The 19,134-nt window shown below is 38.1% G+C and overlaps 1 protein-coding gene across 4 annotated transcripts in view; it reads right to left on the bottom strand.

Annotated features, from left to right (window-relative positions):
* Window positions 1-4,046: 4,046 nt before the first annotated feature.
* RBM25 (RNA binding motif protein 25) overlaps window positions 4,047-19,134 on the bottom strand; it is a 32,977-nt gene continuing 17,889 nt past the window's right edge. For 3 of the 4 annotated variants that reach the window (XM_053979481.1, XM_053979482.1, XM_053979480.1), the window contains exons 8-19: window positions 18,125-18,178; window positions 17,787-17,870; window positions 13,897-14,174; window positions 12,844-13,054; window positions 12,459-12,548; window positions 10,783-10,856; window positions 9,939-10,089; window positions 9,270-9,594; window positions 7,989-8,263; window positions 7,428-7,526; window positions 6,676-6,723; window positions 4,047-5,622 (exon numbers count right to left, since the gene is read on the bottom strand). In XM_053979481.1, the coding sequence (XP_053835456.1) occupies window positions 5,530-5,622; window positions 6,676-6,723; window positions 7,428-7,526; window positions 7,989-8,263; window positions 9,270-9,594; window positions 9,939-10,089; window positions 10,783-10,856; window positions 12,459-12,548; window positions 12,844-13,054; window positions 13,897-14,174; window positions 17,787-17,870; window positions 18,125-18,178 (1,782 nt within the window). In that variant the 3' untranslated portion in view covers window positions 4,047-5,529. The remainder of the gene's footprint in view (window positions 5,623-6,675; window positions 6,724-7,427; window positions 7,527-7,988; window positions 8,264-9,269; window positions 9,595-9,938; window positions 10,090-10,782; window positions 10,857-12,458; window positions 12,549-12,843; window positions 13,055-13,896; window positions 14,175-17,786; window positions 17,871-18,124; window positions 18,179-19,134) is intronic. The other variant, XM_053979483.1, reaches the window with a different exon arrangement.

The following is a 19,134-nucleotide window of genomic DNA, read 5'->3' as shown; positions in this document are numbered from 1 at the left end:
GCCAGCACAAATCCACCAAACAAAAACCTCAGCTACTGATGAGCAGAGAGAATCAGAAGACAGGGAGGAGTAACTGATGGAAGAGTTGCACCAAAGTTTGAATGACAGACCTCAAAATTTATGGTTTGTTAAAACAATTTCTTTTGAAAAGGGATTCAGGACATCCTCCCAAACAACTTCATTTTATATTTCTAAATAAATGAAATTTTTATTTGAAACGTCACTATGAATGAATGAACTGTGCATAAACAGACACAAACTAAAACTTTGCTTGTTTTACCTGAAAAGGGACTCACCAAGACATTTTTTTCCTAATGAAGCTGTTAATGTTAAAATAGCCTGTCTAAAAAAGTTTTTCCTTGCTTCCTTTGACTTTCCTAGGTCAGAAGAGGAGTTACAACTGTCGCTGTCATGCGCTTACATTTAGCCTAATAAACAGAGGCGACACGCCAAGTAAGCTGCTCGCAGAAGAGAAAGCAAAGCAAGTATCGATCAGACAAACGCGGCGCAGTTAACCCGTGCTTTCTCCTTCAAGTGAGCAGCAAGAAGCAGCTGCCACCGCTTTGGGGGCACCCCGCCACCCCCGTCTCAGCCCTGCCTCGGGCCGGAGCAGCCTCGCCGTAGCCGAGGCACAGCGGTCCCAGCCCCTGGGAGGCCTCCGCGGTGCTGAGGGTGCGGGTCAGGCCCCGGCCCGTCCCCGCTCGGTGCCGGCAGCTGCCCAGGCCCGGCGCAGTGGGCAGCGGAGAGCGGCCCGTGGGCGTGTGCCGCAGGGCTCGCCCAAACACCGCGCCGGGCCCGGCCCGCCCCCGGAGGCGCAGCGCGCCCGGCCTCCCAGCGCGGCCCGGCCCGCCGGGCACCCCGCCCTCGCCCGCCCCGCCGGGGCTGCGCCGACCCCCGCCGACAGACGGACCTGCACGGCACCCTGCCCCGCGCTCCGCCACCGGCTCCTCGCCGCCCGCAGCCCGGCCCCGCTCGCTTCCGGCCCGCGCCCCGCCCTCCGCCGCCACCTCACTTCCGACGGGCGGTGAGCAGCGTCCCCGGCCCGGGCAGCCGCCGCACCGCGCCCCCGCCGCACCCGGGCCGGCCCCGGCAAGCCTGGCAAGCCGAGCGCACGGTGCAGCGCCTCGCAAAGAGCACGCCGAGAGCTTTGCCGTCAGCAGGTGCCGGGAACCGAGAAACGCGGGTGGGAACTGAAGAAAGGCAGCGGTCGGGAGAGGCTGGCTGGATAGCAGAGTGAACGAACACTCGCTGAGACCAGCCGCGAGGAATCGGGAAAAGGAAATGCAGCTTGACCTTTTCAACCTGGTACGAGATAGAGGTTTTATGAGAAAATACACTTCTCGGCTCTTTTGAATACAAGTCATACATATGCCAGTAACCCTGTTTTAAAATGGTCCCACAAAAAAGGCATTAAGAAAGTAACTTAAAGGGAATTTTATATTTCAAAATAAAAACAGGATTAAACGTCAACATGGTATTTTTTCAAGAAGCCTCTAAGTAGACCTGTGACTGGTTAGTCGAAAAAACAAAGAAGTCAATTCTAAATTTGAAACTTACCTTGCTATCCATATTTGAAGTGTCATCCACAACTCCTTTTCAAGTGCATAATCAATTGGGTTAGTAACATATAGCAAATGCTATGATACATATAACCACTCTGAATATAAAAAATGTAAAATCTGAGGGGCTGAGCAATTTTGCATGTTTAAAACAATGTTGTATTTCAGTATTTGACTACACTACAGGAAAATCTATGGTAAAATTAAGTGGGACAGAACTATTGCACCTAAAAGGTTTGACGTAGGCATTACAACACAAATACTGACTTTCAATAGCTCATAGAAATATGAAATGCAGCTAAAAGAAGCCATTTTTAGACCAAAAGTGATGTCTAACCATTAATCAAATAAAATTACTTGTAATTTAAAAGGGAGAAACAGCCAAACAAAAAACTCAACCAACCAAACAGGCATACAGCTGTACCAAACTATTTTCTATTATTAGTATCAGTTTGATCTATGATGAAATGTCTATTAAACAATACTTCATACTGCTCACACTGCATGCCTCTGTACTAATTCTTAATTCTGTACTCAATGTTCCTACACCAGATAAGGTACAGAATATGAAAAAGTACGACTCAGTTGTAATATAAAACCCAACAGCTTGCAGTTTTCAGTGTATCCACTTTCCAAAATACTACTCCTGCAAGCAGCTATCTAGCAACCCTGTTTAATAAGAACATGAAAGGTCTACTTCCCTCTCAGTAATAGGAAAGCATAAGACACAGGAATTCAGTAAGAAGTGAAACTCGCTGTTTAGGGCCTTTCCCCTGCCCACATTTAGAGCCATTACCATCTAGCCAGATCATTATTTTTTGTACAGGTTCCTGCCTAAAGAGAATGAAGGAAATAGCCAAGATTAGAAAGACCAAATCAGTAAGTGAGCAGGTTAAATACTCTAAGAACAAAATAAGACTCTCACCAACTTAAAAGATAATACAAAAATATATATATATATTTTTTTTGGGTAATGGATCTTACTTGCTCCTTGTTTCCCATTTCTTTTCAGTGCATGTTAAAGAAAAATTATACTTTAGATTTTGTATTGACATATTCCAAACACTGAATGGCAGTTACACAAAATGATTATCAGGAGAATAAGAGCATGTGTTATGTCAAGTTTTAAAGCCTTATTCCACTGTAAGATCCAGATAAACAAGTACATCCAGCGCTGTTGTGTAATTACTGGTATTTTTTCATTACAGTGTGTGGAACTTCAGGAGCAACTTTCCCTCATGGTATGGGTTGTACTATGGCATGATGCACTGAGTACCTGGTGGCAACATCTGTACTTTACTCCTGTATCCCATTCTAAGCACACTCTTGATCTGTGTCTAATGTAACACAGAGTGTGTATTAAATCATACATCCAGACAGTGAATTGTGGTAATATTGGCAAAAAAGGCTTTTTCTACCCCAGATTTTCCAAATTTATCTTGAAATAATTCTGTTAGCGCATGTTGAAGGTTAACAAACAGAAGTTACTTTCTATACTAAGAACCTCACCAGTACACAAGTTGTGTTATACACCCCAGCATCACTGACACAAAATCACTGAGACATAATAACAAAACTTTTAGTAAGAGGTAAAAGTAGAAGTGACTTTATACTTGCATTCTGAAAGAGGAAAAGCTGATAAGCCAAACCAGAGTTCATCTAGTGAACATTCCTTTCTTCTTCCACTACTGAACAAAACCTGAACTTCCACAAAACTGATTTTTTGATGATATCACAATGATTCTATATACTTATTTACCTAGATATTTAACACTCCAGCTTAGAGTTTACATGTCTTTCTCATCCAGGCACCTTCAGTCTCCTTAGAGTAGAAGCTTATGTCCATTGCACACACAGCTTTAGTTTAGGGCAGAAAGTTTCACAACTTGAGCTTTCTCTGAAGAATCCGGATGAGGATGTTGGGCAATCTGTCACACAGGGGCATTACAATGCATTTGCCACATTTGTCTTGTTTAACTACTAAAGAATGCCATTTACCAGGTCAAAAGGCATTCATGAAGTTCACTCTCCCTCTTCTCTGTATTTGCTACACACAGAGCAAGCTTTGAATTTATTTAGAATTTGAAAAACTTTTGGGAAATGATGATGCAGAACTTTATAGGGAGAACAGGGAAGTAATTTCTTAGGGTTGCAATCATCAAGTTGCAGAAAAAAATAGGAAGATTGCAACATGTAAGCATGCAAACCAAAACATTCTCAGGCAAACTCAAGCACAACGTGAAAGTAACATCTGAGCATGACACTTCAAGTTAAAAAAGAATATTTGGTGGTATGTAGTGTAGTATAGTATCACAGGGATGAGAAAGAACATACTGGGATCACATCTAAATTTGCAGGCTTCTAGTCACCTGATATAAGCAAGAGGTAGTTTTAAACCCCCCACTCCTCCCAATTTGGGAACACTTGATTCAGTTAAGTGTTAAATACAATTGCATGCTGCATAAGACTCCAAAAGAATATCAACCCTTAAATCAAATATATACATTTTTAATATCTGAAATATTTACATGGTGGAACCTATACACGATCCCAATTGTTAAGAACAGTGTTTTCAAGTGTCCTCTCCAGATACAAAAAACTAGTAACTCAAGGTCACAGTTATGTTTTCTGAACAGGTCAACCTGTATCCTTCAGTTAAATACAATACAGAGATACTGGAACACCTTTACTTAATTTGTTTGCTATTAAGAATTTTGTTTCAAAAATTAAAAATAACTTTGAGACCGTTTGCTCCCTGGAACACAGTCCTCCTGCAATCAAAACAGCTCACAGCACATTATAGATTTGACTTCTTACCCAGGTATGAGATAAAAAAATGCAGTTTACAGTACATGTCATCATTTATACCATATCAGTCTATTTATAAAAAAAACATACAAACAAAGCAGGAAAATATTACCCTCTTTTTGTGGATGACAGACTGCGTACAGTAGAAAACAAAAGTCAGGGCTAGTTTAACAGTATGGATAAAAACAAGATTTCAGCTTTGTTTGAAAACTTACGTTTTAGTTTACATGGTTTGTTTTTTTTTTTTTTTTATTTTTAAGAGACAGTTACATCCAAACAGGGCTTTTTGTTTTGTTTCTAAATACTAAAAAAAAAAAAAAAAGTTTTAAAAAATAGTTTCTTCTTAAAAAAGCCATCTGATTATTTTGGAGACAGAAGGGATAGTAGGTAGGTCTAAAATGAAATTGAGCAGAAGAAAAAACCAAAAACCATTAGATAGCACTTACTGAATTTAGGTCCTGCTCTTGTTTTAACTGAGCAAATAAAAAATTTCCTGTGATTTGCACTTTCTGGGAAAGAAGCAGAGCATCTGCAAGAGATTAGGTTCCCAGCTTCATTAGTAACTCTTAATAGGCAACAAAATACCAAGAGTACTACTGGTTCACATTACAAAGAGAAGTTTGAAGGAACTCCTTTTTCAGTCAGATGAAGAGACCAAATTAACACACAAAGCTGTTCTGTGAAAACAGCTCAAGATGCTTTTTTTTAAATTGCATTTTGATCATTTCTTAAATAAAAAAGGGGAAGTATGCTCCCAAAAAAACACTGATAAACTTGCAGTAAAATCCTTTGTCTTCATCTGTAACTGATATAGTTCCACATTAAGTGCAAACGTTTTGCAAAATGGGATTTTTTTTCCTTAATATTTACAAGAATCAGAGTAACATAACAAAATTACCAAAGAGCATGTACAGTAGCTGCAGCTTATAAAACATACCGGTAATTGTACCTCATGTATTATAAAGAGAACCAATGCAGGATTTAATAACTAATTGAGAAGGGTAAAAGGGGCCTCAGAGCAGAGGACAAAAAAATTCACATTTTCTACATAAAAAAATACAGGTCTCAAGTCTCTGAGAACAGAGAGAATTCAAAGTCTCTGAACAATGGGAGAAAAAAAAGCCCAAAATTGACATGGAACCCTAGAAGCAAGGAGAGTGCTTTATTTCACTAGGCCAATCTTCTTTGCTTCTGTCTCGTATATCAACAACCTCCACATTTTGACTATGAAAACTTCAGCTTCTTCATCTAGTACCTGTAGGAAATACATATTTTATAGATTATTTTTTAGGTTATGCATTCCAGTTATAAAGACTAATTGTAGATACATCATAAGAAAATGGATATAGCACAATACAAGTCTTTGAGAGGGACCGAATGAAACTCTGGCAAGTTTGTCTGTCCAGCATCAGTGACTTGACCAGGCTCTAACTACATACTTGTATAGGGCAGCTGTTGAGCACTTAGAGGTAGAAGCATCAGTAAAATAGTATCCAAAAGTGGTTTGGGAAGAGGCAGAGAAATGGCAGGCTTGGAAACCATGTAAGAACAGGACATTCACATATGGTATCTTCCCTTAAATTAACTCCTAGTCTCTGCTCATTTTCATTTGGAACTTTCTTGGACATTTGTTAAATAAACCCTCAATGGATTTCTCTTCCCTGAACTTATTATCTAGGCTTCTCTTGAATCTGTACAAACTTTTAGTGTGCACAGCATCTCTCCAAAGTTCCCCAAGTCACCTACTAGTCACACCAAAAACTATCTACTATCTTGCACTATGCATGTGGTTCCTACCAACTTTGCCTCCAAGTTTCCTTACAGGAAGAGAGTGGATTAGTTTTTATTCACTTTCAGTGTATGAAACCATGGTGGAATAGTAGCATTATTTCATACTGTTTGTCTCTTCCAACACCAAGCAAAAAAGAGCTTTTACTTTTTTACAGAAAATCACCTTTTGCTTATTAATTAGGAAAAGACCCACTAAACCACTCACAAAAATCTATTAATAAGAATGAGAAGGAATAAAAGTTTTTATTTCTGATACAGTTCTGTTATTGTTGATTTTGACATCTACTATTAGGGACAAAAATTTTTGTTCCACATTTCTGAGTACTAGAGAAGTTCTGAAGAGGGGTCAGTAATTTGTACCTAGGTGCTCTAAGTGCAAAATAACGCCTGTGCTAGCATGATGTGCTTAATCATATCTAATGCATGTTTTCTGTTATGGACTCCTGCTATTTTGCATAATTGACTTTTAGCTTCAGTAAAATGTAGAAGGTATATCGGTTACAGAATTTCTGCTTACCATGGCAACATCATCCAGTATGCTCTGAGGTGAGCTGTGAGCCATAACCTGGAAGAAACAAATGTTTTTAGACTGAAAACTTAGACTAAACCCTATACACATTTTTTGATAAAATCCAGCTATGTCCAAGGAGTTCTGAAATCTCTACACACGCAAGAATTATTTGCAGTTCATCAGGTTCCAGTAATAGCCATAGCAAAAATTAGTATTAAACTGCATCAGAATCCATCATAGTGAGTGCTAGTTTATGGCAAATTACTGAGGAGTAAGTTCCAGGAAGCTCCAGAGATTCACAGTATTTCCTGTATTTGCTGGCTATTCTTATATCTCCAATTATGTTTTCTAAATTTAAAGAAAAAGCTTCTCTTCCTTTAACAATAAGCTGCTAATGGAAGACAAAGGCAAAATTATCCCTGTATCACTTCTAACTGGATTTTTCATCTACCTGTTAAGTATTTAATTTTTTTTTCCCCCAGAACCAAGTAAGTTGTCTTTCAATACCACAGAGTTCCATTTATTTACACATATACACACACCTGTATATAATGTAAGCATGGCAAATATTCAACTTCTACTTTTGACTTTCTGCTAATCAACTGTGTCACAAAACTCTCAGGACTTGCTCTGCCTCTCATATGGTAGCCCCAAGATAAACCAAGACAAGCCATTATAAACATGAGTACAGGAGTCACTGCTGCATTTTATATAGGGAGCAAAGCCCTAACTTCACAGAGAAAGCATGAGATACGAACCTTAGAGCAAACAAAGTCAACTAGTGTGGCTTCTTCTTCACCAATATATTCTATTATTTTCTTGTTAATCCATGGTCTAATTCGACGTTCCATTAGTGTCTGGAAAAAAAAAATCACAAAACCAAAATTAATAATTACCTTAAATATCACTCTGTTGCAACAATTGCCCAATAGGCATCTAGAAGACTCAAAAAAACAGCTATTCAGCAGAAGATACATTTTGCTATCAATGATATAACCCTTAGAGTTTTGGCATCTGCAAGTATTTCTGAGAGACACTCAAAGATGTTTTTACAATGTCTTTTTTCCTCCTTCCATAAAACTGCTTGATTATTTGTGGCAATTACTTGTGGCAATTCGGGAGAAATCAAACAAGAATAAGCAGGCATACTTCAGAATAAGGATTATGTACGAACAATAAATAGAGGACTCAAGTTTGACTCCACTAGATGATGACGCTCCAATCCACTGGGATCCCAGTAACCTTGCTTTTCTATTCAATTATACTGTTTGCTTGGAAAAATTAAGCCTTTTTAAAAATGGTTAAATGAATCAACTTACTGAATCCACAATTGACCAGTCAAGAGGATAAGCAAAGAGCTCTGGTTTTGCTGTGGGTATCTTCTCAATGAGACTCTTAATGTGCTTGCGCTTTTCTTCTGTATTGACACTGCCTTTAATATTGCTTTTATCTTCTTCTCCATAATCCAGGGGAACAAGTTTCCTTTTCCGGGGCACATCGTCACTGTCTTCATCATCAAATTTATTGAAAACACTATCCACAGCAAGTTTCTTCCTTTTTACAGCATTGGGCTGATTAGGACTGTTGCAGGCACCTACAATCCAAAAGGCAGAGTAACATATTCATCAATTGCAACTGAAACTAGTTTGCTCTTCCCCCATTACTTGAGGAATACTGCTTTGTATGCTACATAAACGTCTACGAATGCCTGGCATTGGCTTTTAACCTCTCAAACCCTGTTACAAAAGTGGCAAAAGAGGTAAAGATTTTTAATGGAGTTTGTTCAAGACTGACCCATTTGGAAAATAGGGTCTTCTTTCTCTGCCCTGAAACCAATTAGCACTCTCTCTGACGAAGACTATAGTCAAGTCCCAACCTTAGCCAAGGCAGAGCACAGAGTGAAAGGCTGCAAGGCATAAGAAAAGCGTTCATCAGCCTAATACCACACAGTCTCTCATCATTCAAGATATAACACAGTGTGAGCTCAAAGTACAGCCCAGCACAACTTAATCAAAATAGTAAATAAAAAACACACAAACCTTCTGGAATACAAATGTTTTTAGTTCTGCTGCTCAGAATTATTTTTTTTAAAACAGCAGGAAATTGCTACAGTACTAAGGAACTCTAGGCTCAAATTTCACTCACAACTGTCATCAGTTCATTGTGATATTCTTAAAGGGAGAAATAAAATCTAATTTTCTTTTTTTTTTTTTTCCTTCAAAAGAGTTTTAAGTAAACATAAGAACTACCTAGGTCTTAAATTTAACATATGCTTACACCAATGAAAAGTAGCAATAAGTTTAAAGAGATATTTACAGATATATTAAGGAGAAAATAACCAATCCTAGCTCAGAACATTCCCACAAAAATTAGCCCTTGGACATGCCTAAATTTCCTTCTTTTTGTCCTCAAGGTTTTAGATGAAGAGCTCTATAAAATGTATCTTCTGGATAGGTCAACTCAAGCACAGCATCTGGATAACAACTACTTGATATAAATACATCAAACCATACGACATATTTGGAAAACCATGTGGCTACTCAGCTTGACAATTTTTATTTTGATCCCATATGGAAGACTGAAATAAAACATAAACTTGCCCAATTTGAGGCTGAGTCCTATTTTGGGCCGATGCTCCTCCAGTTGTTGTTGTTCAGGTGAATTTTCATGTGGGATAATAATGCCACAGGGAGATTCATCACCAGGTGTGTTAGGAGTTGCATTTCCACTAGCTGAAGAAACAGAGGGAGCAGAACTGATGGGTCGTAAAGTTGGTTTAAGGCAGGGCTTTTGTTCAGGCTCCTCCTCCTCTTCCTCTGGCTCTTCTCTTTTTTCTTCTTTTTCTGCCTTGTCTTCCTCTTCCTCCTCAGATTCTGGCTCTTGCTTTATTTGTGGCTGCCTACGTCGCTCAGCCTCCTGCTCCATCTACAATGAAACAGACAATTAGCAAAAATAGAAGCTCTCTCAAAACCAGTACTGTTTGAAAAGAATCTAAAGATCTTTATCCTTGTTAGTCAAGAAAAATACATGTAACTACTGGCATTCTTTTAAGGAATACTGATTAATTCAAATTTGTTTTCAAACTCCATAAAATCTGGATGTTGATCTGGAAAGTTTTTTTGTTTCCATTGTTCCTACTGCCTATCTGGATTTTCTTACAAGAAAAAGTAAATAGAGAAAATAGTAAATATCGGATCTCTTACACAATTTTGCTCAATACAACCAGAATACAAAGGACTCGTTTTCCTGTCAGACCAACAGCAACTCACCCTCTGGAGTTCTGCATCTGGATCTGGATGTCCTTCGGCCAGAAGACGCTGCCTAATTTCTTCCAGTTCTTCTTTTTCCCTTTTCCTATCTCGTTCATCTGCTTCCATCTCTTTCTCCCTGTCTCTTAGCCTCTTCTGAAGAGCACTACCCCTATAAAAGATACATATTTTTTATTGAGAGAACATTTCAATGAGGGGCTTGTACCACAATACAAGAAAAACTTCATGCAGATATATCCCCCACTAAACACAAATAAGATTCATAAGAGCACCTGGCATCCTCTGTTTTTGTAACATTAGAATCTTAAGATACCAGTTCTCAACCTTACTGAACAGAATCTACCCCACCACATTAAACAGAAGTAGAGAATGTGGCTGCTGATCTCATTAGAGAAAGAATTAAGTTTTATAGATTTTTGGCCAGAACTACTTCTGCTAAATTAGTTTTATGCAAACGTTAGTTAGTCCCACGCTGAAGGATGTTCCCAATAATTTACATTAACAAGCTTGTTTTTCATGTTATTTACATGAAGCTTCTTTGCAGTGAATTATTTAGAGGCATGTTTGTTCCCTTCTCCCAGCACCTTATTTTGACATTACATTGACCTCTGCCCTGCCTCATGAAAATAAAGTGATAGGAATGAGCAGCTACTCCCAAACATTAACCAGTAGAAGTAAGGAGCTTTCCTTTTCCCTCTGTCACTTACCAAGTGACACAAAAAAATTAGGTAATTATTGCCACATTACCAGTCAAATATAAACTCCATAAGCATCTGCCTACAAACCCCATAATTGTGTTTAAATTAATAATGGACATTTTTTTGTTAGGAATACAAAGCCATACCTGTAGTATTTTGGATCATCTCTGTCATCATCATAATCTTCTAAGAATTCTTTCAACCGTTTGGCTTCTTTTGCCTGCAAGGAATCGAAACTTAAATAATGATTTCTGGTTTCCTTTCCAGGAGTTTAAAATTTATTAATGTTATTAGCAAGTTAATTGTAGATCTACTCTGCTTTAAACTAAAAATACAGAGTTTTCCAAACAGAAAATGGAAAAGTTTTAGTATTGCATCAAGACGGTCCACTGGTATTGTGTCACTGATTTGTGCATATATATATATATATATATATATATATATATATACAGGAACCAAATAAATATATATATATGGGTGGGCATGTATTTTGTTTTACATTACAGATGAAGAGGATCAGAAGTTCCTTTTCTCCAAATCCTTTAAGTCTGTTACTGAGTATTTTAACATGGCAGCCTAAGTGTATTTTATCAGTACTGCTTTGTTTTAAGAGCTTTTTTAAGAGAGTCATGCACAGAAACAAATCTGATGGCTGCTCGTAGATAAGCACCCTCCTGTTGTGGTACTGAAACAAAGCATGTGGCACTCATGTACAGGCTTATGTGGTATTAATGTGAAGGCCTAACACTGTAGGGGGTGAGGGAGAAAGAGAGGAGACACTTTCTCCCCCTCTGATAAAAGAGGCAATACCCCTAGTTCTTTAAGAGAAATTAAATTAGGACCTTGTAACATGTATTTAAGCAATATCCTTAAACCAACAACAATATATTTCTGTGCTAATGACTTTGAGAAACAAATTATGATTATGGTTGTAATTTCAGCACAAAATGAAACACTGTTTTCTACAACTGCCATCCACAGCCAGCATCCAGGAGGATTTGGAATGGAAAATATCATTGAGTCAATTTCAAACATTTTTCCCCCCTCATGCATTTAGAGGGAAAACCTGGATTCCACATGAAACAATATATTTCATAATCCTCTTTCCCCTGTGTGTTTCTTTGCATATACGGCTTTGAAGCAATTTCTAACCCATTCTCTACTCTCTCAACATCTCTCCTTCTCTGGGAATCTATGAAGTAAAATAACACCCCTAAAACTTAAAATAACTTCTTTATGCTTTAGCACAAAATGATGAGATTACAGAATTATCTATCTTCCTAAGGTGTCTTTTGCAACAAAGCTTCCAAGTGTTATATTGGTAACTGTGATAATTTCACAACTAATGAACTAAGGACAGGCATTTATCAAGTCTGTAGATACATTAAAGAATATTGTATCATGTCTCATAAAAGGTTTGGGCACATGAGCAGGTTGGAAGTTAAAGAAACAGGTCTAGTTCTAGCTGCATGACATAGAACACACAGTAGGTTTTGTCACAAATCTGACACAAATTACAGATGTAATAGTATGTGATGATCAGACCACAATATTACGCAGCTGCCTACTTCTCACTCTTCTGCCTTCAGAAGGCCAAACCACTACGCTTTGTTTTTCAGATTTTAAATAGTACTCCCACTTACCAGACATCTTCTCTTTTGAGTCTATCAACTAGGGATTTTTTAGGTATAAAACCACACATGGCCTTTATACAAAATAAGAGCTCTATTACTGTCCATAAACATAACAGTAGAATATTTCATTCTAAACAGGACCAGGAGAACAAGGCAGAGAAAATTACATGCCAAACGATAAGCCTTACCATTTCCCGTCTTCTTTCTTCTTCCCTCTCAGCCTCTTTTTCATATTCTCGACTTTTTTTTCGTTCTCTGATTTCCCAGTTTTTAAGACGCTGCAACAGAAGAAAATATACTTCAATCCCCAAGAACATTAAGAACAGCAGTATTACAAAGTTAGTATGGATTGTTTTTTAAAATAACAGTACTATAAATAATTCACATAATTTTAATTCAAAACATCCAAATAAAAAGTCTGTTTTGACAGAGACTTACATATTCTGCCCCAGCTCATGTACTCAAAGGGTAAAAAACGTATTTAGGAAAAGGAGAATGATGCATTTTATACTAGAGGATTTATACTCTCAGAAACTTCTTTTTATTTAAAGAACCTTAAAAATTCCAACCTACCTCTTGATATGCAGCTTCCTTTTCACGCAGTTTCCTCTCCAGTTTTCGTCGTTCGTAGGCATCTTCTTCATCTTCTTCTCGGTCTCTCTTCTTATCCTTTTCCCGCTCTCTTTCCCGCTCTCTTTCCCGTTCCCGTTCTCTTTCCCGTTCCCTCTCGCGTTCTCGTTCTCTTTCCCTCTCACGTTCTCTTTCCCTGTCTCTGCTTTTTTCTCTGAAGGAAGAAAAAACCCCAAAGTTCAGTAGAGAGCCTTCCTTTCCTTTCAATCAAATGATTAATAGCATTTTAAAGGTTATTTTCCTTCTGTAGTTGTAGAAGATGATTAGCTGGTATAGAAATGGGCATAAAATCAATACTTACTGATGGGTATTCAAAAATCCACTAAAAGTAGTTGTTTGAACACTAACCATTAAATAGCAGTATCTACAGAAACTAAGCATGAGCATATGGCAATTTCTTACGAGACTGTGTTAGCAGTTCTCCACAGCCCAAACCACCAGGAATAAAGGGTATCCATAACAAATCTTTCATGTTTATGTGGCTTACAGACAATTTTAACACTTCTGACAAGATGATTTAATGTGAAAGCAGCACTTGGAATAGGATATGATTAATTACAGCTTGAAAGAGTAATCCCCTTGCTTTTACTAAAAAGACCCACAATCCAAACAAAAAACCCAAACGAAATCCCCCAAAATCCAATCCACAAGCTCACCATGTAACAAAGGAAATGATAAAACCTGCTTAAGCTAAGAAATACCACAAACATAAGATAACTTTTAGCAGGAATAAACTAATAATGAAAAATAGGAGATACTTGAGATAAAACCAGTATACTTAAATCATAATTGGAGAGTTGCTTACTGCATATTGCAGTTTTTATATTCTTGTACTGTGGGGGAAATCAAGTATTCTCCCAGTCTGAATTTCCTGCTGTTACTGTGATCTTCCACAAGGATCATTCTCTTTTGAATGGCAGCTGATATACTAACTATATGCATTTAGTAAACAGCCCTAAGAAAAAGTGAAATAAATAGCAGCTGAAGTACATTTACCTTGATCTGCTCCGATCCTTGCGATCTGAACTCCTTTCACGATCTCTGTCCCGGTCTCTGTCTCGTTCGCGGTCTCTGTCTCGGTCTTTAGTTCGGTCACGGTCCCTATCTCGCTCCCGTTCACGCTCCCGTTCCTTCTCCTTCTCTCGTTCACGTTCCCTCTCTCTTTCACGCTCCCTCCTTTCTCGTTCACGCTCCCGTTCCCTTTCTCTTTCTCTGCGTTCTTTTTCAATTTCCTGTCTTTCTTTCTCCTTTTTGCCTTTTTCCTCCTCCAGTTTCTAAAAACCAACAAGAGAACTTTCATAGTTAATTTTGTAGTTACACAAACTGGATATTCCCGACGCAACACACAAGGCTGGTAATGGAAATACCAAAACCGCCACTACTTTTAAAATATTAAATAGGGTTTGGTGGGTATTTTTTGGAACTCGTAAGTAGGAAATCAAAATGCAGCAATCACAAGACTAAGTTTTGTGCAACAGCACAGATCTACACAGACCAGCAATCTCCAACCTTAGCAGAGTAGGGCTGGCCTTGTATTATGAGCTGACTAAACTGCACATTCAGTGTGCACTACCAGTCATGACTCAGGTGGGACTCAAATTCCACTGGACCTATAAGCCAGTTGGGTACAACTAAAGTGAACTTCCAGCTGATAAAATTAACTCTGTTCAATTAGGAAAATATATTTCAGTGGAATGCTTACTGGGACAGTGAGTTGTTTCCCAAAAAGTCTTGGCACACCAAAACCATCCTAGATGAAAACTCGGGTAAAGAAATATATCCACTTACACACGGTGCATGTGGTTAAACAGTGAAGAAAACTGTCACTTTTCCCCTTTTCCCTCCCTAAAAAAGTTCTAAGTGTTCATTGGTAAGAACTGGACTCTGCAGAATGGAATCTTAACTTCCACCACTGCAAGATGGAGACAGGTAAAAAAAGGTTGGAAATAGCTCTTTTGAAACACAGAAACTAAAGGTTACCTGCTACAGTTTTACTAAAAATTGTACAAAATTGCCACTTTTTTCATATAGAAACAGTTCTTATGACCAGAATTCCTATAAGACAATAGAAAATACATCAACAGAATGATAGATAAATCCATCCTTGGAAGCAATTGTTATGTGTTCACTTACAGATGCTGTGCTAGGACATGGACCGCCAACACTGGATTAACCTTGCCTATTAGCTATGTTTCTGGGAGGAAGAGCAAGTACACGGTTCACAAATATACCAAATAACAACCAAATATACCAAATTTCAACCTGATGGATGCAAGAACACCACTTTTTGAACAAATATTGAGCAGAATAAACAGGTTTATCCCCTTTGGCTCCACGTTTACCAACACTGAAATGAAATTAAAAACTGGAACAATGAAACAGCATTTTCTCTGGTTTGTGTTTTTTTGTTCTTTTCTTTTAAACAAAGCATTTAAGACAACTTTAAAAAGCAATCTTACCTGATTAATGTTCTTCTGCCTTAGGCATAGGGACCAGAGAACCGACAAAGGATTACAGAAATAAAGCTAATTCACTAGTGATTAATGTATCCAGTGAAACTCTGCTGCATTGATAACACAATACAGGCAAACCCATGTTGGATACATTGAAATCACAAAGGAAAAAGGGACTAAAAATGGTAGGAATTGGTAGAAAACTGATGTGGAAAAAAAAAATACAAAACTTAGATCCTATAATACACACTGGGCTGAAAAACTTATTTCTAAGGACTGTATTATCCAGGAGCTTTACAGTGTTAAACCTCAGTAGGGTCAAATGTTAAACTAAGTTGTCAACTTTTAAAAACAACTTACCTCGAATTTCATATACTTTTAAAGAAAGTTTACATACTGAAGTGGTTGATACTTACAGGTTATCTTAGATGTTCCAATAGAAATTTCTTTAGTTGAACTCCTGCTTTTTCACCACTCTCAAAAACTTTGTTTATGGTGAGATTTCTCAAGAGAGTGGGTTTCTTTCTTTTATTAAAAATATATTCACTGAAGTGTAAATACACATGCACAAGTTTTGGTATATTAAAATCCTTTTCTTAAGTCCATTTCCTTAAAATCCAATTGAAAAAATAAACTGGTGTATTCTGTAATGAAAATCTGACCTCAGTCAACTTCTATAAACCTAAATAAAAGGATCTGACAGGGTAATGGGATGGGAACAGTATCAGATAAACTGAAGTAATGAACAGAAATGAACAGGTAGAAGAATTATAAATCTTACCTTGAGCTCTCTTCAGACTCGTCCGTGCTGTAAATGGACGCCCCCTGCAATGCTGATACCCTGACAGTCTGTTGTTACTGTTTATAAACTCATACCAAAAACATGCAAAGGTTCACTGTGCTCACTAGCCCGCTGCTAAGGATTCAACAGCCCCTTTTAAACATATCCAATATACACAATGACTACTTCCAGTTGAATTTTCATGTTAAGAAATTCAAAATAGCCCCCCAAAAATACAAATCAAGGGCAGTGAAATGCCCAACAGCTTCTGGAACAGTGAAGCTTGGTTTTTATTTGGGTTTTTTTTTTTTTTTTTTTTTTTTTTTTGGTTGTTGTTTGTTTTGTTGGCAATTTAAAAAAAGCATTACTTGTTTGCATTTTAGTATCAGTGACAACTTGGGGCTTGGACTTGAATGTAATTCTACTGAAGTTTCACCACTAACCAGTTTCACATTCAATTGCTGAGTTACTTCAGTTGACTTTTTCTAGATTTTTCCCCCAGGTTTCTATCTTGCAAAACTTTAGTCAAGAGAAAACCGGAAAACATGTACCTACATTAACATGTAGTCACCTGTGTTCATATTAATACGGTTGCATGAAAACATGGTACCATCCCCAGTGACTGTATGTGGTAAAGCTGAACAACATGGGCACATTTCACCTTGCTGTATCTTCAACATTTTCTCTAATGTTGATTTGGGGGTATTTTGAAAGACAAGTGTGTGCTCCAAAGAGCAGCTTGTTGATACTTCCCTAGGCCAAGGACCACTCCAATCTTGTTGGGGAAAAATTAATACCAACTTTAAGCTAAACATTAAAATAAGAACATCACATGCATAGCTGTGCTCTCAGATCCACAAGTATCACTTTCCAAAGCAGAAACATTCACATTTGCACTAGCATTAGTGGAAACTTCTGTAAGTGGGGACCTTGGGGTGGGACTTGATGTGCACAAACATTTCCAAGCCAGTTACCCCTTTGCATATTTTTCTGAGGGGGCATCCATAAGTATAATAAAAAACAGAAACTCATACTTACATCCTATTCCATGTTACTTTCCAAGCTGTGAGTTTCATCTTGCATTAGTCACCATATGATCTCTATCATAATGGTGGGGGTCAATGAATAGATTAGCTTTATGGGAATTTACAGTTCTTCCATGCATCTAAAGTTTGGTAAGTCTGGTAACCACTGACCTAGTTTTAATCTTCCCCCACTCTTAACTTAGAACTATTAAAATAAAAGACTTTAATTTAATTCACGTTTCATCTCTTCATAAATCTTGGATAATGTTACAAATCTACCTAGAGAAACACACTCAAGTGTATGTCTTATACTGTAGCCCCGTTTAGCCTTCACTTATAAATATCTTGACTTAATGTATGTGTAGCAACTTAAGCTGCCTTTATTCATGCTGAAGTGAGAAGACTGAAAAATACTCAGTAGCAATCAAAGTCTTAGTATAAAGATGTCACGGGCCACTTTAACGTGGCAACTGTCTTTTTCTGACTTGTAAAGAACTACATGTATATTAAACCTAATACAAACATAATTTTAAGTGATATTGCAATGTACTGCTTAATTTTTTAATAGTGGTTTTTTGGATTTTGAAAAAGCCTAATTTGTATCAAGTGCAAAAACAAGAATACTACCTTGTGTGTGTCTCTGAATTTACTGATCTCTCTTGATATCAGGTCTCTTTTGTCTTCCTCCATTTCTATAGCATTTATATCCTCCTAAAAAACAAGGGGGACAGGAGTAAAAGCATTAACCGCCATCTGTACAGACATAGGAGAACAAGAGAAAAGCTGAAGGTTAGAAGTTTTCAACCAGTCTTGCAAGAGATAAATAAAGTCCTTCTGCAGTACCAAACCTGACAGTCTGATGTTAATGAGTGGAGAAAAAAAAAAAAAATCAGATGGACAAGAGTCACAAATCTGGCAACTAGCAGTAAACATAGTCATTGTCAAAGCCTACAATGTAAACGAACCTTGGTGATGAGTGGATAAGGTATCAGTGGGGCCACTGGAAATCTGCGGAAAATCTGCGGAAAAATCCACGGAGATTTTTTTTTTTAAAAATTGATTGCACACTACTCTGAAAAACAATGTTTTGTATGTTTGTACTACAAAGCAATATTGTATTGCTGTGATCTCATTTCTTTGACTCAACAAAGTTACAGAAGAACCTCGCTAATTCTCCCTTTGCTGAACTACTTAAAAAACACATAGTGATGTCTCATGTTAGTAAGACTTCACTGAATTACTGTACTACAGGATATTAGTATGCTATGGTAGCATCAGAAACAAGGCTAAGCTACACTTGCCAAAACAAGTAAGTATATTTGCAGTGGGTATGTCTTGATTTAATTTACTCGCTAATTCGCAGAATTTGGTAGATTGCACCTGCTCTTATAGTTAGTGCGAATTAGCGAGGTTCCCCCGTGCTTGAAATTGAAAACCAGATTCCACTCACTCTCAGATCCCCGCACACATTTTCAACTCCCCCACAGCAGTCATGCCTTCACCCAGAAGAACTAACAGCCTCTGCTGCTAACACCAGCGGGAGTCATCTCCACACCAAGCCCTTCAGGGGACAACAGCCCCAAAGCTGGTGAGTTTCCACAACCCCCCTCACCGCCCCCACAGTATATCTGCATCCACCTTCCCTTTCCCCCCCACCCTCAACAGTCTTTCTCTCCCCTCTCCTTTATGGACAAGAGAACAAGCTAGTACCATCTCTTTACTCCCATCTCTATCCACACAGGCCAAAGAAAGCAACTTCCAAGTTTCTTGTCTTCCTTCCCAGTATGGGAAGGATGATGGGGTTCAATTTCAACCCACAAATGCTGCGTATTTTAAAAGAGCTCATGTGGCTACTTGACTAGCTCAGATTAATAAAGTTCTACACAACACAGAGCTAAGCGAATATCGCTCTGTCACAGGGACATACCCAGCACCCAGCTCTTCATGACTGCAAAGGTCTCTTACAATGTTTAAC

This window comes from Vidua macroura, chromosome 6 (assembly GCF_024509145.1).
Source record: "Vidua macroura isolate BioBank_ID:100142 chromosome 6, ASM2450914v1, whole genome shotgun sequence".
Lineage (NCBI taxonomy): Eukaryota > Metazoa > Chordata > Aves > Passeriformes > Viduidae > Vidua > Vidua macroura.
Note: the sequence above shows the minus strand (reverse complement) of the source record. Positions and strands in the feature narration are given on the sequence as shown.